The sequence below is a fragment of the Chelon labrosus genome (genome assembly GCF_963514085.1).
Source record: "Chelon labrosus genome assembly, chromosome: 17".
Lineage (NCBI taxonomy): Eukaryota > Metazoa > Chordata > Actinopteri > Mugiliformes > Mugilidae > Chelon > Chelon labrosus.
Genome location: NC_140350.1, coordinates 17,057,071 through 17,076,032, shown reverse-complemented (window position 1 = coordinate 17,076,032; position 18,962 = coordinate 17,057,071). Strand labels below are relative to the sequence as shown.

At 42.6% G+C, this 18,962-nt stretch overlaps 1 protein-coding gene across 2 annotated transcripts; it reads left to right on the top strand.

Moving 5' to 3' along the window:
* The first annotated feature begins 61 nt into the window (after positions 1 to 61).
* On the top strand, positions 62 to 17,019 carry rbm27 (RNA binding motif protein 27). 2 transcript variants are annotated; one of them, XM_084564444.1, is made up of 21 exons: positions 62 to 369; positions 1,914 to 2,032; positions 3,182 to 3,309; positions 3,507 to 3,586; positions 4,380 to 4,561; positions 4,999 to 5,334; positions 5,893 to 6,111; positions 6,889 to 7,074; positions 7,749 to 7,895; positions 8,012 to 8,165; positions 8,648 to 8,801; positions 8,890 to 9,123; positions 9,225 to 9,356; positions 9,714 to 9,839; positions 10,014 to 10,088; positions 10,253 to 10,429; positions 10,652 to 10,759; positions 12,408 to 12,629; positions 12,722 to 12,805; positions 12,940 to 13,059; positions 14,211 to 17,019. In XM_084564444.1, the coding sequence occupies exons 1-21, from the start codon at positions 311 to 313 to the stop codon at positions 14,310 to 14,312; spliced, it is 3,144 nt and encodes a 1,047-aa protein (XP_084420570.1). In that variant the 5' UTR covers positions 62 to 310; the 3' UTR covers positions 14,313 to 17,019. The 2 variants fall into 2 exon arrangements, with proteins under 2 accessions (XP_084420570.1, XP_084420571.1); XM_084564445.1 differs by having other exon boundaries at positions 67 to 369; positions 10,655 to 10,759; positions 14,211 to 17,017.
* The last annotated feature ends 1,943 nt before the right edge of the window (positions 17,020 to 18,962 follow it).

Genomic DNA, 18,962 nt, shown 5'->3' with positions numbered 1-18,962 from the left:
AGCTAATTTATTTATATGTATGGCATGGCAATTTTATTAGGGTGCTATATTTTAACAAACAACGTTACTTTCGCTGGTGTGAATTAAATTATTCACTGTTCACAACGGCGCGGCACGATTACACTCCAACGTCCGTCGTCAGGCCTGCGTTACGACAGCTCGGTTTATGTTGCCATGCCGTAAATCGTCTTGTCCGACCTGCCAGTGAAGAGAGACAGAAGGCCTTAAAGCTTATAAATTTATAGACGATGAAACTAGGGTTGTCGAAACGCACTTTCTTTTTATAGTCAGTATTATAGTGTTCCTCACGATGATCATAGAGAATGTGGAAGCCTTGAAGTCGTGGCTGGCAAAACTCCTGGAGCCAATGTGAGTATTGAATTGAAATGACATTTAGCTTATACGCTACGTAGCTACGTTAGCTTGCTAACCAATAGCCGGGCATCAATGGGGGACTTGCTAGAATATGATGGCAAATTCTTGCACGAGTTAGCTAACCACCATTGCCGCTAGCTGGTCTTTCGTGGCACAGAAATACACGAATACTTATTATTAGCGCACTGAAATGTATTGAAACTGTGCACGGTGGTTGGCGTTTGTCTGCGTTTGTCGCACTGATATTTTAGCGTGGTTTGGCATGCAGTTGGCGCACGATAGTGTAACTTTATCAGAGCTCTGTAGCAAGACATTAAGCTTCAACACATAGCCCAACTTGTGTTCTTTCTGCTCGTATTTGAATTAATTGTTTAGCATATTGGCCTACTCCCGTCGTCACGATGCAAAGTTAGGCTGCGGCCATTGTTTACACGTGTTTAATCGCTAAATACAGAGTAATACTTGCCTATTTTAGTTACCATAGTTACACATGGTCTGTTACGCTTTGTCCCTGTTCTTTCTAAAGTGAAACTGTAAGCATATGTTTGTTATAAACGGATTTATAAGCTGCCAAACAGAATGCACTGTCACAAAAATTAAAAGTATTGAAAAATAATTAACGAGAGGTTAATGTGTAGTGGAGTATGCGGTGGTAAACACAGTTGTTGTTTAACAGGTGATGCTGTAATGTACCCCGCACTGTCTAACTACTACTACGACCTGCTTTTGAAAGTCGTGTCAGGGAGAAATTAAATGCTAAATAAATTAACCACTTTATTTGTGATCAGGTGATTTTGATCACTTAATCCACAGTTTGTAACTGGCTTAGTTTTTAGGCACATTACCCCCCCATTTGAACCAAATCCTCTCCAAATACCAAAGTTACCTGGGGTATGTTTGCAGTTTAGTTGGCTGTTTCATCGAGAACTCTAGCGTTAGTAGGAGTAGTTGGGTGTAAATGTGCGTGGAGCTGTTAAAAAGTGCTATTTGTGTGCTTTGTGTTTTTATTCTCTTGCAACAGAATCTTTTACACGGCAGGCAGTTTGACTTGTCACAGCAGGGCATCAATGATTGCTAAGGTTTATTAGGTGTCTCAGTAAACCGTGGTAGTGCACTAGCATGCAAAAAAAGCTGGCATGCAGCTATCCGTAATACACCCGTGCTTCCCCTACTATGACAATTCAAAATGTCTGGTGAGAAAAAGATCTATAACACATCAGGCTGCAAGCTGAGAGGACATCAAACTGCTGTGACTTGACTTGACTGTGCGATCATGTTTGTCATGTTTTTGTGGTTCCGTGTCACTTGGTGCTGGATATTTTTAGATTTGATTTTAAAACTTCTGCATGCACGGCCTCTTAAATGCCACTCGCGCAAAGTATATTGCAGTTGGTTTAAATTTAAACTTAGAATATGTTTTCTCCTCCTGCTTTGTGACACGTTTTGCAGTCGCTTTCTTGCTTTGTCTTTTTGCATTGTATAATAAAAGGAATATGCTGGGTTGCTGTAATTGAGGATGCATATATTTTAATCTGCAGATGCGATGCTGACCCCTCTGCATTAGCCAACTATGTCGTGGCTCTTGTGAAGAAAGACAAACCAGAGAAGGAACTGAAAGCACTTTGTGCTGATCAGCTCGACGTATTTCTACAAAAAGGTATGAATTCTATGTAAAATGACAGAATGTTATTTTGATACTGAGCCTAGATTAGATATCCCTGATCTCTCAAGACCAGGTTTTCGTTTAATCGGTTAGCTAATAAGGGAAAGACATTTATTGCACTTCCCTTACACATGTCACACATAATAAAGGCTTTTCAGTTAGGAGTGATATGACTATTTCAGAACCGCATTAAGCATTATGTAAATGTGTTGATCATAAACAGAGCAAAGCTGTGTTACCACAGGGTAGTCATATTTAGTTGGTCTGATGCTATAAAGCATGTAGTTTACATTCTGCTCGAGGCCGCCATGTTCGTGGAACATCTGCCTTATTAATGGTGAGGAAGCCATAATTATATAAACAAATTGTGTCTTCTAACCAGAAGTACGCATTCAGCAGTTCAGTCATTTGTACAACATTATCGTCTCCTGCTTGTAGATCCCATATAAGGCCACCAGAGGGAGTGTACGTCCCTTGAAAGTACTCCACACAGTTTATCCACTTTCACATTTTTAGCCTGTCTTACATGAAGCATCCACGTGTTTAAATTGCATAACAGTTTTGCTTTATTTTAGATTATACAATTTCACAATCATGGTAGGACAATAATGTTTCTGGGGTGTCTCAACCACTATTTGATATATATATATATATATATATATATGAGTGTTCTGGGTTTAAAAAAATAAAAATTATAGAATTTGTTTGCAGAAACAGCCGCTGACTGAAGGTAATCGCACTTTGATGATTCCTCATTACAACATAAAGCCTGAAAGAAAGTTACACTAATCTAAAGACTGTCAGAATTTAATTAATACTGTTCTCAATCCTGGGGAATAACACTCTTAAATAATGTTATTGTTTTGTGCAATTGCATAGTCTGCTTTTTGTTTTGTTTTTTAAAATCAAGCAACCTTTATGTCTTAGCTCTTTCTATGTTTTATTAATTTAGTGCTTTTAATACTTTGGACATATTTAGTGCGTGCAGGAGGAGATAAATATTTCGTGTCAGATGATTCAGCAGAAACGTTGGTACATTTCATGCCCGAGGGTCATTTTTGTTCTATTAATAGAGAACGGACAAATATGTCCACATTCTAGTTAAGATTAAATCCATTCACATGATTAATTCTGTCCTTGCAGAGACGATAGGATTTGTGGATAAACTCTTCGAATGTCTGACGACCAAGAACTACCTGGGAAACTCTGCCGTCAAGGAAGCTCCTAAAGAGGAGGTTAAACCCCCCGCAGTCAAGTGTGATGTTGTTGAGGTAAGAAGAGAAATTTACTGGCCACATTTGGACGCTGAGAATGAATAGCTAGCTTGTTATTAAAGCAACTTTAAAGTGGTTTTGTAGAGAAGAGGATTCTGATTCCTCTAGGGTTTCAGTCAAAGCAACATCTTTAAATATCTTCCAATTGTCGGAACATAAAATAAGTTGTAAGGCAGCTGTTTTTTTCCCCTAAGGTCGATACTCCAGAGGAGGAGAGAGAAAACAGGCGAAGGAGAAGTCCTCTGAGAAACCGCTCTGACTTTAACGACTCCAGGTATGACTGTCGCTGTGGTGTCAGGGATATATTTAACTACATCTTAATGGCCAAGCCTAAGGGCACATGCAGACTCTATGACATGTGAAAAGTATAACATCGTCATTTTGAAATTTTCAGCATACCAGCATGTCTTCCTGCTGAACAAAAACCTGCTGTTTTGCATGCTGTAGTAGTGAAGCGATGCTAACTCGTGGCTGTATTTGCATGGTTACTTTCAAACCCCATGAAGCCTGCTTTAGGCTTGATGAAGGCCCTGGTGTCCAGTAACTCGTCCCTTGGCTGTGACGCGTCTAGTTGCAGCTGATTGGACAATGCAGTAACTCTTACACAATGATTAGAAACAACAGTTGACGTGTTATTGATGTGCTTTAATGTTCGATTTACATTTTGTAACATATTCAGTTGTTTCTCTACTTTCCCAAACGTTTAGTATGTGAATATAAAATGAAACTCATCCCTTATAGTAGATTTTTAATACTAATGGCCTTTCGGGGAATTGCTTTTGGAACTGGAAATGCTGTAATATTTATATGCATGAGGTTTTATTTAATAGCAAGCAGCAGCAAATTATTGTATTGTTTTGGAGCAGATAAAAAAAGAAGAGAGAGTTTTATTACAGTCAAATAAATGTTGCCATTTGAGAGCTTGATTTCAAAGTGCATATTAGTACTCGTACATAAAATTGGTCCCAAGAAAACCTGTTTAAAATGCCTATCTGACTCTTGTATTTAAAACGGCCGTAAAGATATCAATTCAAATGTGTTCCCTCTCAACTCCTCACCCAACGCAGGAGGAGGGATGAGCGCAAGCGCCGTGAGTTTGATCGGCACGGGAAAAGCGGCAGCGACTCCCACCGCGAGCGGGAGCGCCACGAGCGTCGCAGAGGCAGCCCCTGTGGGAGGAGCTACAGCCGGAGCCGAAGCCGGAGCAGGAGTGGCAGCCGAGGAAAGAGCAGGGACAGGGAGCGCAGAGGTGAGAAAGTTCCCCCCCTCGGCCAATGACAACAGCACAGGGGACGCAACCCAGGAGTGCACAGGTTCCTGGGTCTCTCGTCGGCACCGTTGAGCCGTGCATTATTGATGCAGAAGTGCTGCTGGAGACATCTTGGATATGAGGCGCTTTAGATTGTTAAGACGAAACTGAAAAAAGTTCTAGATGTAGCCGATAGTATCATTTTCTGTTGGGTTACTAGTCAGTGTTGCTGTGAGTTGTTAGGAAGGAACGAAGGAAGGAACAATGTGGACAGCTTTGCTCTCACATCAGTGGGGATTCAACAACACGGGCTGGAATTGGCCTTATCACCCGCAAGGTTACTCTGCCTTCAGCTGCTTGTCTTGATGAGAGAAGTATCTGTTTTAAAACTCTTGTTATGCCTTTGTGAAACTTATCTTCCCGCTTGTCTTCAACAGACTTCAAATCAAAGTTCGAGGTGGAGAGGAAAGATACGGACGGCTACAACTCTTCAACCACGTCGGCCTCCCAGCAGCAGCAGCAGCAGCAGCAGCAGCAGGTGCAGCACTCGTCGCCTCTGCTGCCCCTGCCCACCCCTCCACACCCCTTTTCCTCCTCTTCCTCGTCATCCGCTGGAGTGTCGGTAGCCGGTGGGGTTCCTATAGCAACGCCGGCTCACCTGCCCGACAGCACTACGGACAGCTGGTCTGGTTACTACGGCGCCCAGAGGCAAGATGGGGTCGGCAAGCCATTCAGCAACAAGTCCCTCAAACAGCGCTGCAGGGATTACGATGGTAGGAATGTTGTCTGATCAAACTCGAGGCTTTAATCTGTTATAGTCCAATATGATGGAAAGATTATCTGTGATTCTACAAAAAAAAAAAAAGGTGTCACCATGAAGTTTCATTTAGTGGATATAGTTTTCCAGTAAATGACATTGTTAATGTGAGATTGTGAACTCTACCGTTATCTTCCCATGAGGGTTAAGCACCTTGTTTAGAGTCTTCACTAATGACCACTGTTTAGCCCTCCCTCCCCTCGTCCCCAGTGGAAGGCGGGACCATGGGAAGGTTAATACTTACCCACTGTCCCCAAAGCTCACTGCTAACGGTCATAGTGCTCAACCTCTGGGGAGCCAGTTACTTAATGAGGCTGTGGGGTAAATACAAGCTCTGTGTGTTTTAGTTGCTTTGAACGTGGACATGTTGTTCATCTTGTTTATCTCTTCTTCATTTTGCTTTCTATCTAGGATAATGAATTAGATATTTATTGCAGTATCAGTAAACTCTACACACTGTGTATATAATAATAATAATAATAATAAGAGTTTGTATTTTTTTTATCCTTCACAGAAAAAGGATTTTGCGTCCGTGGTGACCTCTGTCCATTCGACCACGGCAGCGACCCTCTCATTGTCGATGATGTCAATCTACCGAACATTATTCCGTTCCCGCCCCCGCCTGTTTTGCCCCCCACCGGCTTGCCCATGCCCCCAATCACTGAGCCACCCCCCTCCCTCAGGATGCCGCCCTATGGCCAGCCACCACCGCCGGGCGTCTTCCCCATGACGGGTAAGCATTACTAAGCATTACTAGTGACCAATTTAAGGTCACTTCTAACTACAGTACACTGACAACACATTCTGGCTTTCAGCACCAGTTAATGTTTATGTGTACTGGCGCACATATCAGAAATATACATTCGAGTTTTGTCTTTAATTTTATGACACTGTATCTGTGTTAATGGAACGAGGTTGCGCTGCAGTGGACCAGCCTTGCTTACCATCCCGAATAGAGACCAGCTTATGTTTTACAGGATTTGATTGCACAAATTGACTGCTGTGTAATATATAATTTATTTAATTACCTTTGAAAATCTCAGTTTAAATGTTAATGAAGCTCGAGGCACAAAGTGAACACATTATGTAGCAAAATCATAGAGTAGACTCAGTGTAGATAGTTCCCCATTGATTTATACACACAGGAAAGATTGTTTCTTCGTGAGCAAATGAATATTTCACTCATTTTTGTCTCATAAAACAACAAGAGCAAGATAGCTGTACCATTTTATTTTGCAAGTTTCTTTTATTGCTCATGTTTTTGGAAATTATTTCAATATAGTTATATTTTTTTCTGCTAAATATAAATAGTACATCTATGTAAAGTACGTCATAAAATTTAAATCATGTGTTTAATCTCCTGCCACGTTCCCTGTCAAATTAAAGCAGCCCGTGAAGCATGAGTAAAGCTTTACACGTGAATCTTTATCAGTTCCAACCAAAACGACTCGCTCACTGCCGTGCTGCGATGCATACTTGAGACGTTAGCTTGGGCTTGTGTCTCCCTCAGGGCCCCCACTGATAGCAACCAGTGGGATTGAAACCCCCAACCACCAGTCTGCGATTACTTCTTCTCCTCCTGTCGGACCGCCTGTTGTGGGGAGGCCACCTGCTCTTCCTCGTCTACCTCCTCCTCCTCTGCCTCCATCCTCGTCCTCTTCCGTGTCTCTTCGTCCCCAATATGTCCAGTCTGAATGTAAGCAGAAATGCGTTTCCTATTCAGATTGGGGCTGTGTTTGTGGACATTGCTGTGGCTTTCCTGTTCAGTTACTTTAAGATTAATCGTGTTATTTCTGTTTGAAGTCAGAAAAAAAAAACAACTCAAATGACTAATTTCAGTGTTGTTTTTTTTATTGATTATTTTTTTCTTTTTTGTCATTTTAAGTTTGTTTGCAGTGCTGTTGTGTATGCAGTGTATGATGTGTGATCATTTGTGTAGGCTGCAGTAACAGTTATGAACCAGAGGGTAGCGCTGTTTATTAAGCTAAGAGACCTAAGCATCTCTAAGACGTCAGCATGAACTTTCATTGTGTTGAGTGCTTCTTCCTTGATGAATAATTTCACTTTGTTCAGATACAGAATTGTTTTATAACAATTTATTATTTTTTTTTTATTCTCACGAATAGAGAATGCAGGATATATTTGTGTTGCAGTAAACTGTAGCTCAGCGTACGCATTATCTCATATTGTTTTGTTTTGATGATCATCTTTACGTTTTTTTTTAAATGTATTTGTAATTTTAAAATTTCTCCTTTTGTACATATATATTTTTTGTCAGTTTTAAATATTTATGTTAGTCCAGTTTAGTTTCACCAGCTGATTCTCTCTTAACGGATTCTGTGTTTGTCTGTGTTCACTTTTACACATTAGATAACTATGATCCCGAGGGCTACAACCCAGAATCTCCAGGCTTGACGGCAGCAGGTCGTAATCCGTATCGTCAGTTCATTCCCCTGGTGCAGACTCAACGCTCCAATCTCATCGGCCTCACCTCCAATGAAGGACAGGGCTCCAGAGGTAAGTATTCAAGTTTGTTTTGAGCACATTTTGGATATTTTACATATACTTCTTGTACATTTCACTTCAACCGTTTCTCCTAATGCTCCTGGTTTCTCTGCGTTTCCACCTTTTAGCCGCCAACATTGTGATCCAGACGGAGCCTTCTGTTACAGCGAGCACTCCTGGTAGTAATGTGTCCCGTTTCAACTCGGAGCAGGACAACAGGAAGAGGAACATGGGGCCCAGTACAGCTGAGGGCCCAGCAGCTAAAAAGCCCTGGATGGACAAGTAAGCCTTTCACAGATGAACAACCCTAATATAAAATTTTATAATTTGAAAATGAGAAGTTTTGCTTAAAAAGGACAATCCATATGAGGATTTTTAACGTATTCTTGACAGCAATTCTTATTTTCTGAAGAAATTTGATCAATTTGCTGCCTCGTTCCCATTTCCCTTTACTGCTAAAGGATCTTTGTTTGAAGCCAAGGTCACCAGGTCAACAGCCTATCTTTTGCTTCAGTTGTGGGAAGCAGGTGCAAACAAAATCCCCATGACTAGCATGTAATCCATCTTGATCAGGGTCAGGCAGGTTTACATGCAGCCCAAACCGTTATAGTGCTTGTAGGAACGTCTGTGTAGAGGCCAAAACTTGAACTGCAGGTCACCAGTCTTGGTCCCATTTCACTTACCACTTATGGCTAACTGTCAGTGTTGATTCGCCAGTAAATTTGTCAAATTGTCACAATCTTCCTTGTTGTTTTTTTTTTTAGGCCAAGTTTTAACAACCAGCATAAGAACACTTTCCCCAAGAGGAATCACTATGTGAACACAAAGTTGGAAGTGCGCAAGATCCCACGTGACCTCAACAACATCACCAAGCTCAACGAGCACTTCAGCAAGTTTGGAACCATTGTCAATATCCAGGTAAATAAGATCCACCACCGACTTCTTTCAAATTCAGCTGCCGACAGATTTGTTTAATCGTATGCATATCGCTCTGCTCTCAATCCAGGTTGTTTTTGGCGGAGACCCAGAGGCGGCACTGATCCAGTACACAAAGAACGAAGAGGCCAGGAGAGCCATATCCAGCACAGAGGCCGTCCTCAACAACCGCTTCATCCGCGTGTATTGGCACCGCGAGCTCGGCGCCAACAACACAGGACTTCAGCAGCAAGACCAGAGCTCAGGGGGGCAGACGGCCGGGTCGCCGCCCAACCAGGGGCCGCAGCACGGCATTATGCATAAGGTTAGCATAAAGAGGTTGCTGATATTTTAGCTTTTTTTTTATCCTGTTTTTGAAACCCCTGTTCTAATTTCTCATCCTCCTTTTCTTTCTTGTATCTGCAGGGGATCAAGCAGCATAATCCCGCTGCCTATGTTTTGAACAAGACTGTACAAAAGCCTCACCTGCCTGCAGCAGCTGGGACAACAACCACAAGCAAGGCGGATGGCCTGAATCCAAATACAGATGCTGCCGCTGTACGTTTATAGTCATCCAGACTGCTATTTTCTTATGTTCAGCTGAATGCAGAGATTACAGGGCATTCAGAGTTGATTATGAAGGCCAGGTTACACAGCACTATGAGGCAGTATTCTGACACTGGTTACCAAACTTGAATTTAGCCCGTTTCCATATTTCTTTGTATTTCTTTGTCAATCCTTCGTGTTGATGATGATTTGTGAAATGATATTCTCTGAGGATGCTGTTAGGAAATGGGCATTTGCTCAAATGCATCCTAACATCCTGGTGATTAACTTTGGCTTCTTGCTATGTCGCCGTCTTCGTTCTGTTGACCTAAATGTGTCGTTTTCTCTCTTTGTGTGTGTTACGCTTAGGTGGCGCCTGCTCTCACAAACACCCAGAAGGGCCCATACACTTCCACAGCCTTCAAGTCGTCCTCAAAGAGCTTTGGGAAAACTGGAAAAGCACTCGAGGCTCAGGAAGCTTTCAAGAAGAAACAGGCATGTTGCTTAATTTGCCTGCAGATCTTGACTGCTACAAGAACAGCAGAGCTAGTATTAGCCATTTGTTCTCCTCAGGGGCGGACCACTGAGAAATAAAATGTCTACCGACAGCAAATAGTTTGTTGTCCACTACAATGAATGTTTGTGATTAATTGTGTTTTGTCTATATAGGAGGCATTAAAACTCCAACAAGACATGAGTAAGAAGAAGCAGGAGGTGTTAAAGACGCAGATCGAGTGTCAAAAAGTAAGACTTTTATTTCTGAAACTATTCTCCTGCATTTTTCTTCATATCTCGTCCCCTGTGCTCTGTCAGAGCAGTGTTGTTTTTCCACCCCTGTTTCTTTTCGTATCTTTTTATTTTCTTTTTAACACATTCTTCTCCCTCGCTGCTTGTCCGTCTCCTTCCAGGCACTGATAAACCGCCTGGAGAACAACCGAGGTATGAAACCTGAGGAGAGAGCCAACATCATGAAAACCCTGAAGGAGCTAACGGAGAAGATTACCCAGCTGCAGAATGAAATGAACCCTGCCTCTCAGGTCTCGGGTGGCAAAACCAACCACAACCAGCCCAAAACCAAGACTGATGTACGTTTGGGTTACTTTGTTTTTTTTTTTTTTTTTATATCATGAAGACTGAAAGTGTGTAAACTGGGCTTTCCAGCTTGCATTTGTATGTTATTCCCATCGCTTTTTGGGTAACTGGTTGTTCTGATTATATCTGTTCTCAGCTTGCATTTACTTTTGGTTTCTTTGCTTCTCAGTGCTTGGTGAACAAAACTATTTTTTTCAATTTCCATGATACACAAGCAGGCCCAGAAGGAGCTCCTGGACGCTGAGCTGGACTTTCACAAGAAGATGGGCTCTGGGGAGGACACAACAGACCTGAAGAGAAAACTGGGGCAGCTACAAGTGGAGGTAATAGATACAGAACATTCCTATCAGTCAATCAATCAATATTTATTTGTATAGCACCTTCCAGCACCCAATGGTGCACAAGGTGCTTTCCAGGGTAAAAACAAGAACAAAAGCAATATTACTAAAACATAATTAAGACACAGCTGCACCGCAAAAAGGTGCACAAAGTGCATTCAAGTGTAAAAACAAGAATAAAAACAATACTACTAAAACAAAATTAGAACACGACTGTAACATAAAGGGGCAACAGTCCCAGTTAGTGGCTACGTGTGAAATGCCAACCTGAATAAATGTGTTTTTAACTCTGACCTAAAAGTTGTGAGCTCGGTGGCAGATTGAATATGAGCTGGGAGAGCGTTCCACAGTTTAGGGCCTAAGACAGCAAAAGACCGCCCCCCCCAAAGCCTTGTACTTGGACCTAGGGATGACCAAGGTGGTGTGATCTGCGGAGCGCAGATTCCTAAACTGGGTTGTACAGGGTTACAAGTTCACTAAGGTAGGCCGGGGCCAAGCCATGAATGGCTTTAAACACTATGGCTGTAATGACGTGAAAAAGATAGCTAGCGCCGCCACAAGCAGGCCTCTTAAGGACACACACAAAAAAAAAAGAGATAGACGGTGACAGCATCTTGCATCATCGACGCTTTTCTTGAGAGCTGGGTTAGAGGATGTGATACCAAGAAATGCCTGAGACGATGTTTGCAGATAAGATTGTAGTTCATATCAGTTCTACAGCGGGAGCCAAAAAGTTGTGTCTGCACAAGTGTAAGTTTTATCCAAATAACTGAATGAAGCTATATTTCTGTCCCCAGAGAGGAATACATAATACTTATATTGTGTAGGTCTTCCTTGTTCTTCCAAAACAGTTGTCCAAACTAGCAAAATCTGTCACTGGAGTATTGTTGACTCACTGTAGGACCTTCGTTGGCTTTTAGGCAGTTAAGGTAGTTGCTGCAAAATATGCCAAATATCCTAACTTCTCCCCTCTCCACGTGGACACAGGCGATGTTGTCTGAAGATGAGGCCAATGACAACAACATAGCTTTTGTTAGCAACACCTCACTTAGCATGTTTTTTTTATCCCCTTAACCTCGGGGTCCTAATTTAGCAAGTCATTAAAAATGCATGCACCCCCGCCATCCATCCATCCAAACCCAACCCTCCTTCTGCACATTAAACCGCAGCCACTTAAGCAAGCCCAGAGGAACAGCCGCTAACGAAGGCAAATCAGACACGAGTCCTACACTGATGGAGCCCCGTCTCATTAAAGTTTGAGTCGCGGGGCCCTTGTAAGAAAGTCGCGGGATGACAATTAAAGGGAGAGGAGAGGGGTGGGACAAATGGAAGAGAGAGTGGTTGTGAGGGTGTGGAGTGGTTATGACATGAGGAGATGTCCCTTTTAAAAATGGAGGAGTGACAACTAATGGTAAAGGGCAGAGAGTGGCGGAGTAGGAGGATGTGGTGAAGGTTGATGTGGGATGTTTTGCCTGGGGTGTATGTGTATTTGTTTTCATACTCAAGCAGCATCAAGGACCGTGTTTGGTTAAGTTTTCCACATCTGGTCATGATGATTTTTTTAACGCAGCCAGGTGGTGCCCATATATCGCTGACTGTGTAACATTCAACCACCACTCTGTTCCCCCTTTAGGCGACACGATTGGGTCTCATCAGACCTCCAGCGGGTCGGGGCCGGGGCAGAGGGAAGATGGAGCCTGGCGCGGTGCACGGGGGCCGCGGCAGGAGCCGAAGCCGGGAGATGATGTCTCGCGGCGGGATCGTGAACCGCATGGTGGTCGACCACAGACCCAGAGCCCTGGCTATCTTAGGGGTCACTCAGGAGGAGAAGGAGGAGCTGATGCCGCACTTTGTGGTGAGAACTTAAAATTCTTCGTAAAAAGTTTGATTCGTAGAACTTCTTAGGTTTCTTAAGTTCGATTATGCTGACCTTTTTTTTATCCTTAGAAATTCGGTGAGATCGAGGATCTCCGTGACCAAGATGCCAACACTGTCGTCATGACCTTTAAGACACGAAGCGAGGCGGAGAATGTGAGTCCCGTGGCTCCGAAGCACTTTTGCTTTCCCTCCTGGAATCCGCTCAAAAAATCTGAAAGCCATTTATGTGCCACAAATGATTTATACTCGGTGAAAAGCTGTAACTTGCCGTTTTTTTTGTTTTCCAGGCAGCCAACCAGGGAGCTAAGTTCAAAGGTCGCCTACTTCAGATTTCCTGGTACAAACCCAAGCTGCCCTCTGTCACAACAGAGCCGGAGGAAGAGGAGTCTAAAGATGAGGACAACACGGTACGACACAAAACACGCAAACACACTTGATGTGGACCGAGACTCGAGGTTTAACTCTTTTTTAGTACCATCCAGTCTGGGAAGGAAGTCGGCTTAAAGACACTGAGTGGGGAAACTTTTGGAAGTTTTAGTTACATTCACTGATTTTACTTGTACATTCCTTTCCGGTGCTTCTAAATTTTTCACTGCAGCTCCCGGTGGAAAATCAGGGCAAGCCTCTCAGTACTAAGAGCATCTCAGCCCCTGGAGTAAAACTGCATTACTGTCAGGTGAAATCGTCATACTGTAATTTCATGTTTTGAGTTTCGAGGTTGCGACCTTCCTTGTTTTGGAGTAGGTCATGAATTTCAGGGCCAGTACTCACACTATGAACAGTTTTCAGAAGTTGACTTCTGTTCCACCCATAGCCACTTGATGTCCAAGTGTCTTAAACTAATTTATTTATTCTGAACATATAAAAAATGACAACAACATGACACTACGACAAAAAAGGGGTCTGTAGGAAAGATGATGGCTGATGGAGGCTTACGTTGCTAGATCTAAAAGTAACCAGCTAACAAACTTAAATATCTTTAGAAATAGCTCTGTAGTGTACACAGATCAGCCACAACATTATGACCACTGACAGGAGAAGTAAATAACATTGACCATCTTGTGGCAGTTCAGTGTTCTGCTGGGAAACTTTTGGACCTGGCATTCATTCATGTGGATGTTACTTAGACATGTACCACCCACCTAGACCAGACCAGGCACCCCCACCCCATAGCAATGACACTCCTTGATGGCAGCAGCCATCCCCAGTATGATGCAACCTGACACAGGCACACACACAAAAACGGTTTAGGGACAACTAAAAAAACAATGTGAAGAACAGCACAAGGTGTTGACCTGGCCGACTGACCTGCCAAAGGTGGATCAGATACCTTGGCCTCTAGACCGATCGGGACATCCTAATGAGTTTTTAAGAAAAGTGATAAAAAGGAAGGAAGTTTGGTAAAGACCTTCTCATGTACTGTATGATCTTAATGAGAGTTACTTTAACTAAACTTCATCCTTCCCGACATTCAAAGCGTTTTACAGTTCAGAAATCTTTCAGACATCAAGAAAGGCAGAAACCTAAATTCCAGACTGGTTCTCTTTCATCTGAACAGAAGGAAGCTAGCTCTTATCTGCCCGGGGAAGAGGACGAAGAGGAAGAGGAGGAGGATGACGACGAAGACGACGAGTATGAGAGCCGTTCTTGGAGGCGATGAAGGCGCAGCTAATTCGTCGTCGACGCCCCTCCAGGAGTTTTAGTTTTTGTTTCCCCCACACGCAGAAGAAGAAGTCAAAGGAACTCGCTTTTTTTTTTCTTGTTGCTGTTGTTTGTTTTTTTTTGTTCCTTTCCAGTATTTTCATGAATAATTTTAGACTCTAATGAACGTAAGAACATCTTTACCTTGTTGTGCATCAAAGGAAGTTTAGGCGGTCGACGGGTTTTTGGATCCCGCGGCTAAACATTTGTTGAACACATCTCACTTTTGCTGAGAAAGATAAATACTAAGTTCTTATACATAGACGAGAGAGAGAAAAAACAGCCTATGTAAGTTTCAGTGTGCTTACCAGATGATTAATATCAGTAATGCACAACATTTGTGTCTACTGTGAATAGGTATTTTTATACATACTGTATTTAAGCTCTTTTTCTCACTAGTTTTTGTAAAAAAAAGAAAAAAAAAAGGAAAACAAAAAATCTTGTCCTCAGATCAGGGACAGCCATTCCACCACACGTTCTCTGTTGCTGCTGCCAGAGGTTTATTTATTTTCCTGCTGCATAAATGCACTGTGCCGTACCTACATTGGCAGAGCGCGGCATGGTTTTCTCATTTCACAGTTCGCTTCGGTATACACAGGAAAAACCCAGAAAGCTCGACGACGCAGTTTGCAGCTCTTAGTTAAAAACGGAGCCTCCTGTGTCCGTAGTGGCGCCAGTGCAGGTACAGAAGGATAGCAGTGCAATAGAATAACTCGCTGTTTACACATTGCCGTGTCCGTGCACGTCAGACAGTCTCGTAGTAAATATTCAGATGTTCCTTCCTCCTCTTGTGTTTTTATTTCTTTTTTTTGGTTTTTTTTTGCTCACTAAATGTCCAGTGCCACTCTGTGTAAATACACACTAACACAGGTGTTTTCTAAGAGTGTGTAACATTTTCACTTGTTCTACCCTGTCGCTCGGCCGCTCGGAGGGCCCCGACGGGTCAAAGGTCAGATTTCAAAACAAAAAAAAAATGTGAGATCCATAGACAGGTGTTTGAATGTAATACTGAGCAGTTGATTTTAATATATATGTGTAAATATATATATATATATAATTTCTTTGCCTTACACGATCAGCAGATTGCTGAGTTTTTACAGGATTTGTGATTTACTTTTGTACATTTTGTAAATGCTTGAGAGAGAAATTACAGTTGTACTTATTTGTTTTTGGTTTTTTTCTTTCGATCATTTTGAGAACGAACGGCGAGGACGTTTCAGGAGGAAGAGGTCAAGGCGAGGCTGCTTAAAGCGCCTCTGCTTATGGGCGAGTCTTTTTTTTTTTTTTTTTTTAATTTCACTCTGTTTTTCTTTTAAAGAAACATTCAGAGCTTTGGAAAACACTGACTTATGCACCTCTTCATATTGATCTCACGTCGCCGCAGCTTTGTGTCCATCCCAACATCGCCCTGGATCCTTCTCCACTCGCGTAATCACAATGTTCGAGACCCATGACAAAAAAAAATAATAATACTTATTAGAGTTGGTGTTTTTGCCTTTTTCGCGTATATACTGTATTAGCATCCTCAGGGTGGGAGGAATTAAATCCATTTAAAGTTATTTTTGTGACAAACAGCTGTTTACATGAGGTGTCTGATATGTGCTAGTAGCTGAACGGAACAAAGGGGAGAGATAAACTTATTAGTTTGTAGCAGTCTCACTACTTTTATAGGAACGTACAGTCAGACGTGTGCACATGTGATCTACCTGACTGATTTACTTTTAATACCCTAACACACACACACACACACACACAGTGGCACCACACGACCTCCTCCCACCTACACCTGTCGTCTGGATTGCGTATCTCAACTGTTGATAGTGGGAAGCCAGCGACCTCATGCCCCTCCACCGTCACTGTGTCAGTCAAAATGAGGTGCGTGACGGGAGGCGTTTCCCTCTGCATTTTCCTCATCTGACTATTTTTTTTTTTCTTCTTCTTTTCACGGGGTCAGATTTAAGGGACAACAACGTACGGGCGGCGCTCTCGCTCGTGCCAAGTGAGGATCCAGAGAAGATCTCTCTCTCTCTCTCTCTTTCTCTCCCACTTTTTGTACTATCCTCTGTATGCTACGATCACACAATAGTGTAAAAAAAAAAAATATGTAAAATGTTTGTTGGATAATAGTTTTGGATTTGTTACTGTTTATATTTGCAGGATGTGGATGTATTTTCTTTATTGTAATTTGTATGTTTAAAAAGAAAACAACGGATTTCTAATTTACTAGCATGTTTGCTTTTGCCAATAAAGATGGAGGAATGGGGTGCTTGTGAGATGAAAACAAAAGAGAAAAGAAAAGAAAAAAAATTATGAATTGGATCTTGGTGGGGAAAAAAAAAAAAAAAAAAGATTAAGAAGGTGAGAACATTGGCAAGGGGGAAGAAATGCAAGCAAAAGCATTCCAGAAAATATGATTTTATATTCTTGTGTGGTCTCCTTCATTTTCAGGAACGTGTGTAATGGATGTCAGAATAAATCACAAGTAGGTCGCGTGCAAACCTAACAGGAACACGTGGGCAGCCAGGCTGACGTGAAGAAAAATAATGTCTGCACATCATTCATTAGTTTCTTTTAATGGACATCTTAAAAGGTCATTGTGGTACAAATACAAGGAGAAGCAAATCAGTATTATTTTTAGCATCTGTTTGAGTTTAATTCAAATCACAGGTAAATTAAATTGCACATTTGAATGCCAAAACCCATTCTATTTTCTATTCCTAATAATAAGCCATCCCATCGTGGTCATGGATCTGGTTTAATCGCACCACCCAGCGACTGAGACATTTTATTTTTTTTTTTTAAATCCCTGAATAATACATCAGCATTTCTTACTTTAGGAAGTGAAGTGAAAACACTCAGAATCTGTTTAGCTTAATGCAAGAACTTCCAGCTCTCCCCCGGGGGCGGGCAGGAGGGATTTTAAACCGGGGGCCTTGACAGCCTACCATCACGTCCCGTGGTGACCTGGTTACTGGGAGGTGAAGGAACTAAGAGAATGGAAACCAGTTAATGCCATTAGAGTGTTAAAGGGCTTGAAGTTTACACAAGGGATTTACCATGAGCAAACTATTAGTCACTTCTGTGGATAAATATTAGAAAGCTGGGACTGCAGCCTCCAAATTACGGCACATGAGCAGTTGGGAAGAATTGTACATGCTCTGTTATACGCCGATCAGCCACAATATTATGACCGACCAGTGACAGGAGAAGTAGATAACACTGACCATCTTGTGACAATTCAATCTCCTGCTGGGAAACTTTTGGAAGGTGTTGACCTGACCTCTAAATTCAAACTGATCAAGTGTCTGTAGGATGAACCCACAGGACCTAAAGGCCCCCAACTAACAACATTATGTTGCCAGAAACCACGGGACACCCACAACATGTTTTGGAGGCACAAGGGAGACTTGTGGTTTTAATGTTATGCCTGATCGGGGTATTGAAGTCCCTTCTTCCAGTCACAGTGAATGCTGGGACAGCAGTCAGGTCATCTGGTGAGGTAGCTGCAGCTGTATGCCGTCCAGATGGGGAGGTTGACAATAACAACAACGGCAACAACAACAAAAAAAAGGCCGCTGTCACATCTGGCCACAAACGACAACGCTCTTCATAAAACATGTCACAAACTATCTTCGGAGTAAGAGAAGCACACAGGGGACAGGGCTGTGAACAATGGCCACTGAATTAATAACGTTCTTGAGGTTATAAGCACAGCTCTGAGGCAGCTCCTCACATTTAATCTTGATTTTTGATACAGAAACACGAGGAGACATCCTGAAAACAGTTAATTCATTAAGTAATAAAGTAATTGATGGGACATGGTTACATCTCTCATGTACACTGATCAGTTAGAAGAAAAATCAAAGGTTTAGTCAGTAAAAGAGTTCTGTGATGAAAGAGCAGACCCAGACTTTTTAAAAGCATCCTTCTTTGCCTCCGCCTTGATGTTCAGTCTCCCAGGTCTTGCGCCTGAATTTAAAAGTTTCTCTGAGGTCGACTAAAATCTGAGTTTGACGGGCTCAGAGTAGCCAGGGAGGCATTATTTGTGACATCACGACCAGGCTGGAGGCCAGTCCTGAACCAGTGTGCTGTGGAAACTCAAAACCTGCAGTGCACTTACAGTGAGGTTGTTCTTTCAGCGCTGTAGGCCGTGGCTCAGGCCTGCATCCAGCAAACAGTTTCAAATGAAACTGTGTCAACATTCATAGACTGGGAGGAGGTAGAAGGTTTTCAGCAAGTACTTGAACCTTTTTTATGGATAAACTTCACAGAAATCAAAACACTTTTCAAACAAATTCCAAGAGAGGAACTTTAAAGTTATCTTGACTGTGCAGGCAGCACATGCACTAACCTCATCTAGGCCTATTTGTGTCTGAAAGTTTGCCTGCAACAGGTCTGCGCGGTGAGAAAAGAGCTCGTCCGTTTTAATCTGTGTAATGAATAAGAACACGCCAGCGTGGTAATGGATGCCTGCCACCTCGCAGCTAAATTATTCAGCGTCTGGGGAAACCGGAGAGGAGGCCAGCGGGATCGGGTGGACCCGCTGTGTCATCGGGCCGGCCTCTGCCCGCCTGGCTCCTCTTTCGGACAGTCCACCTCGGCCCCGTGG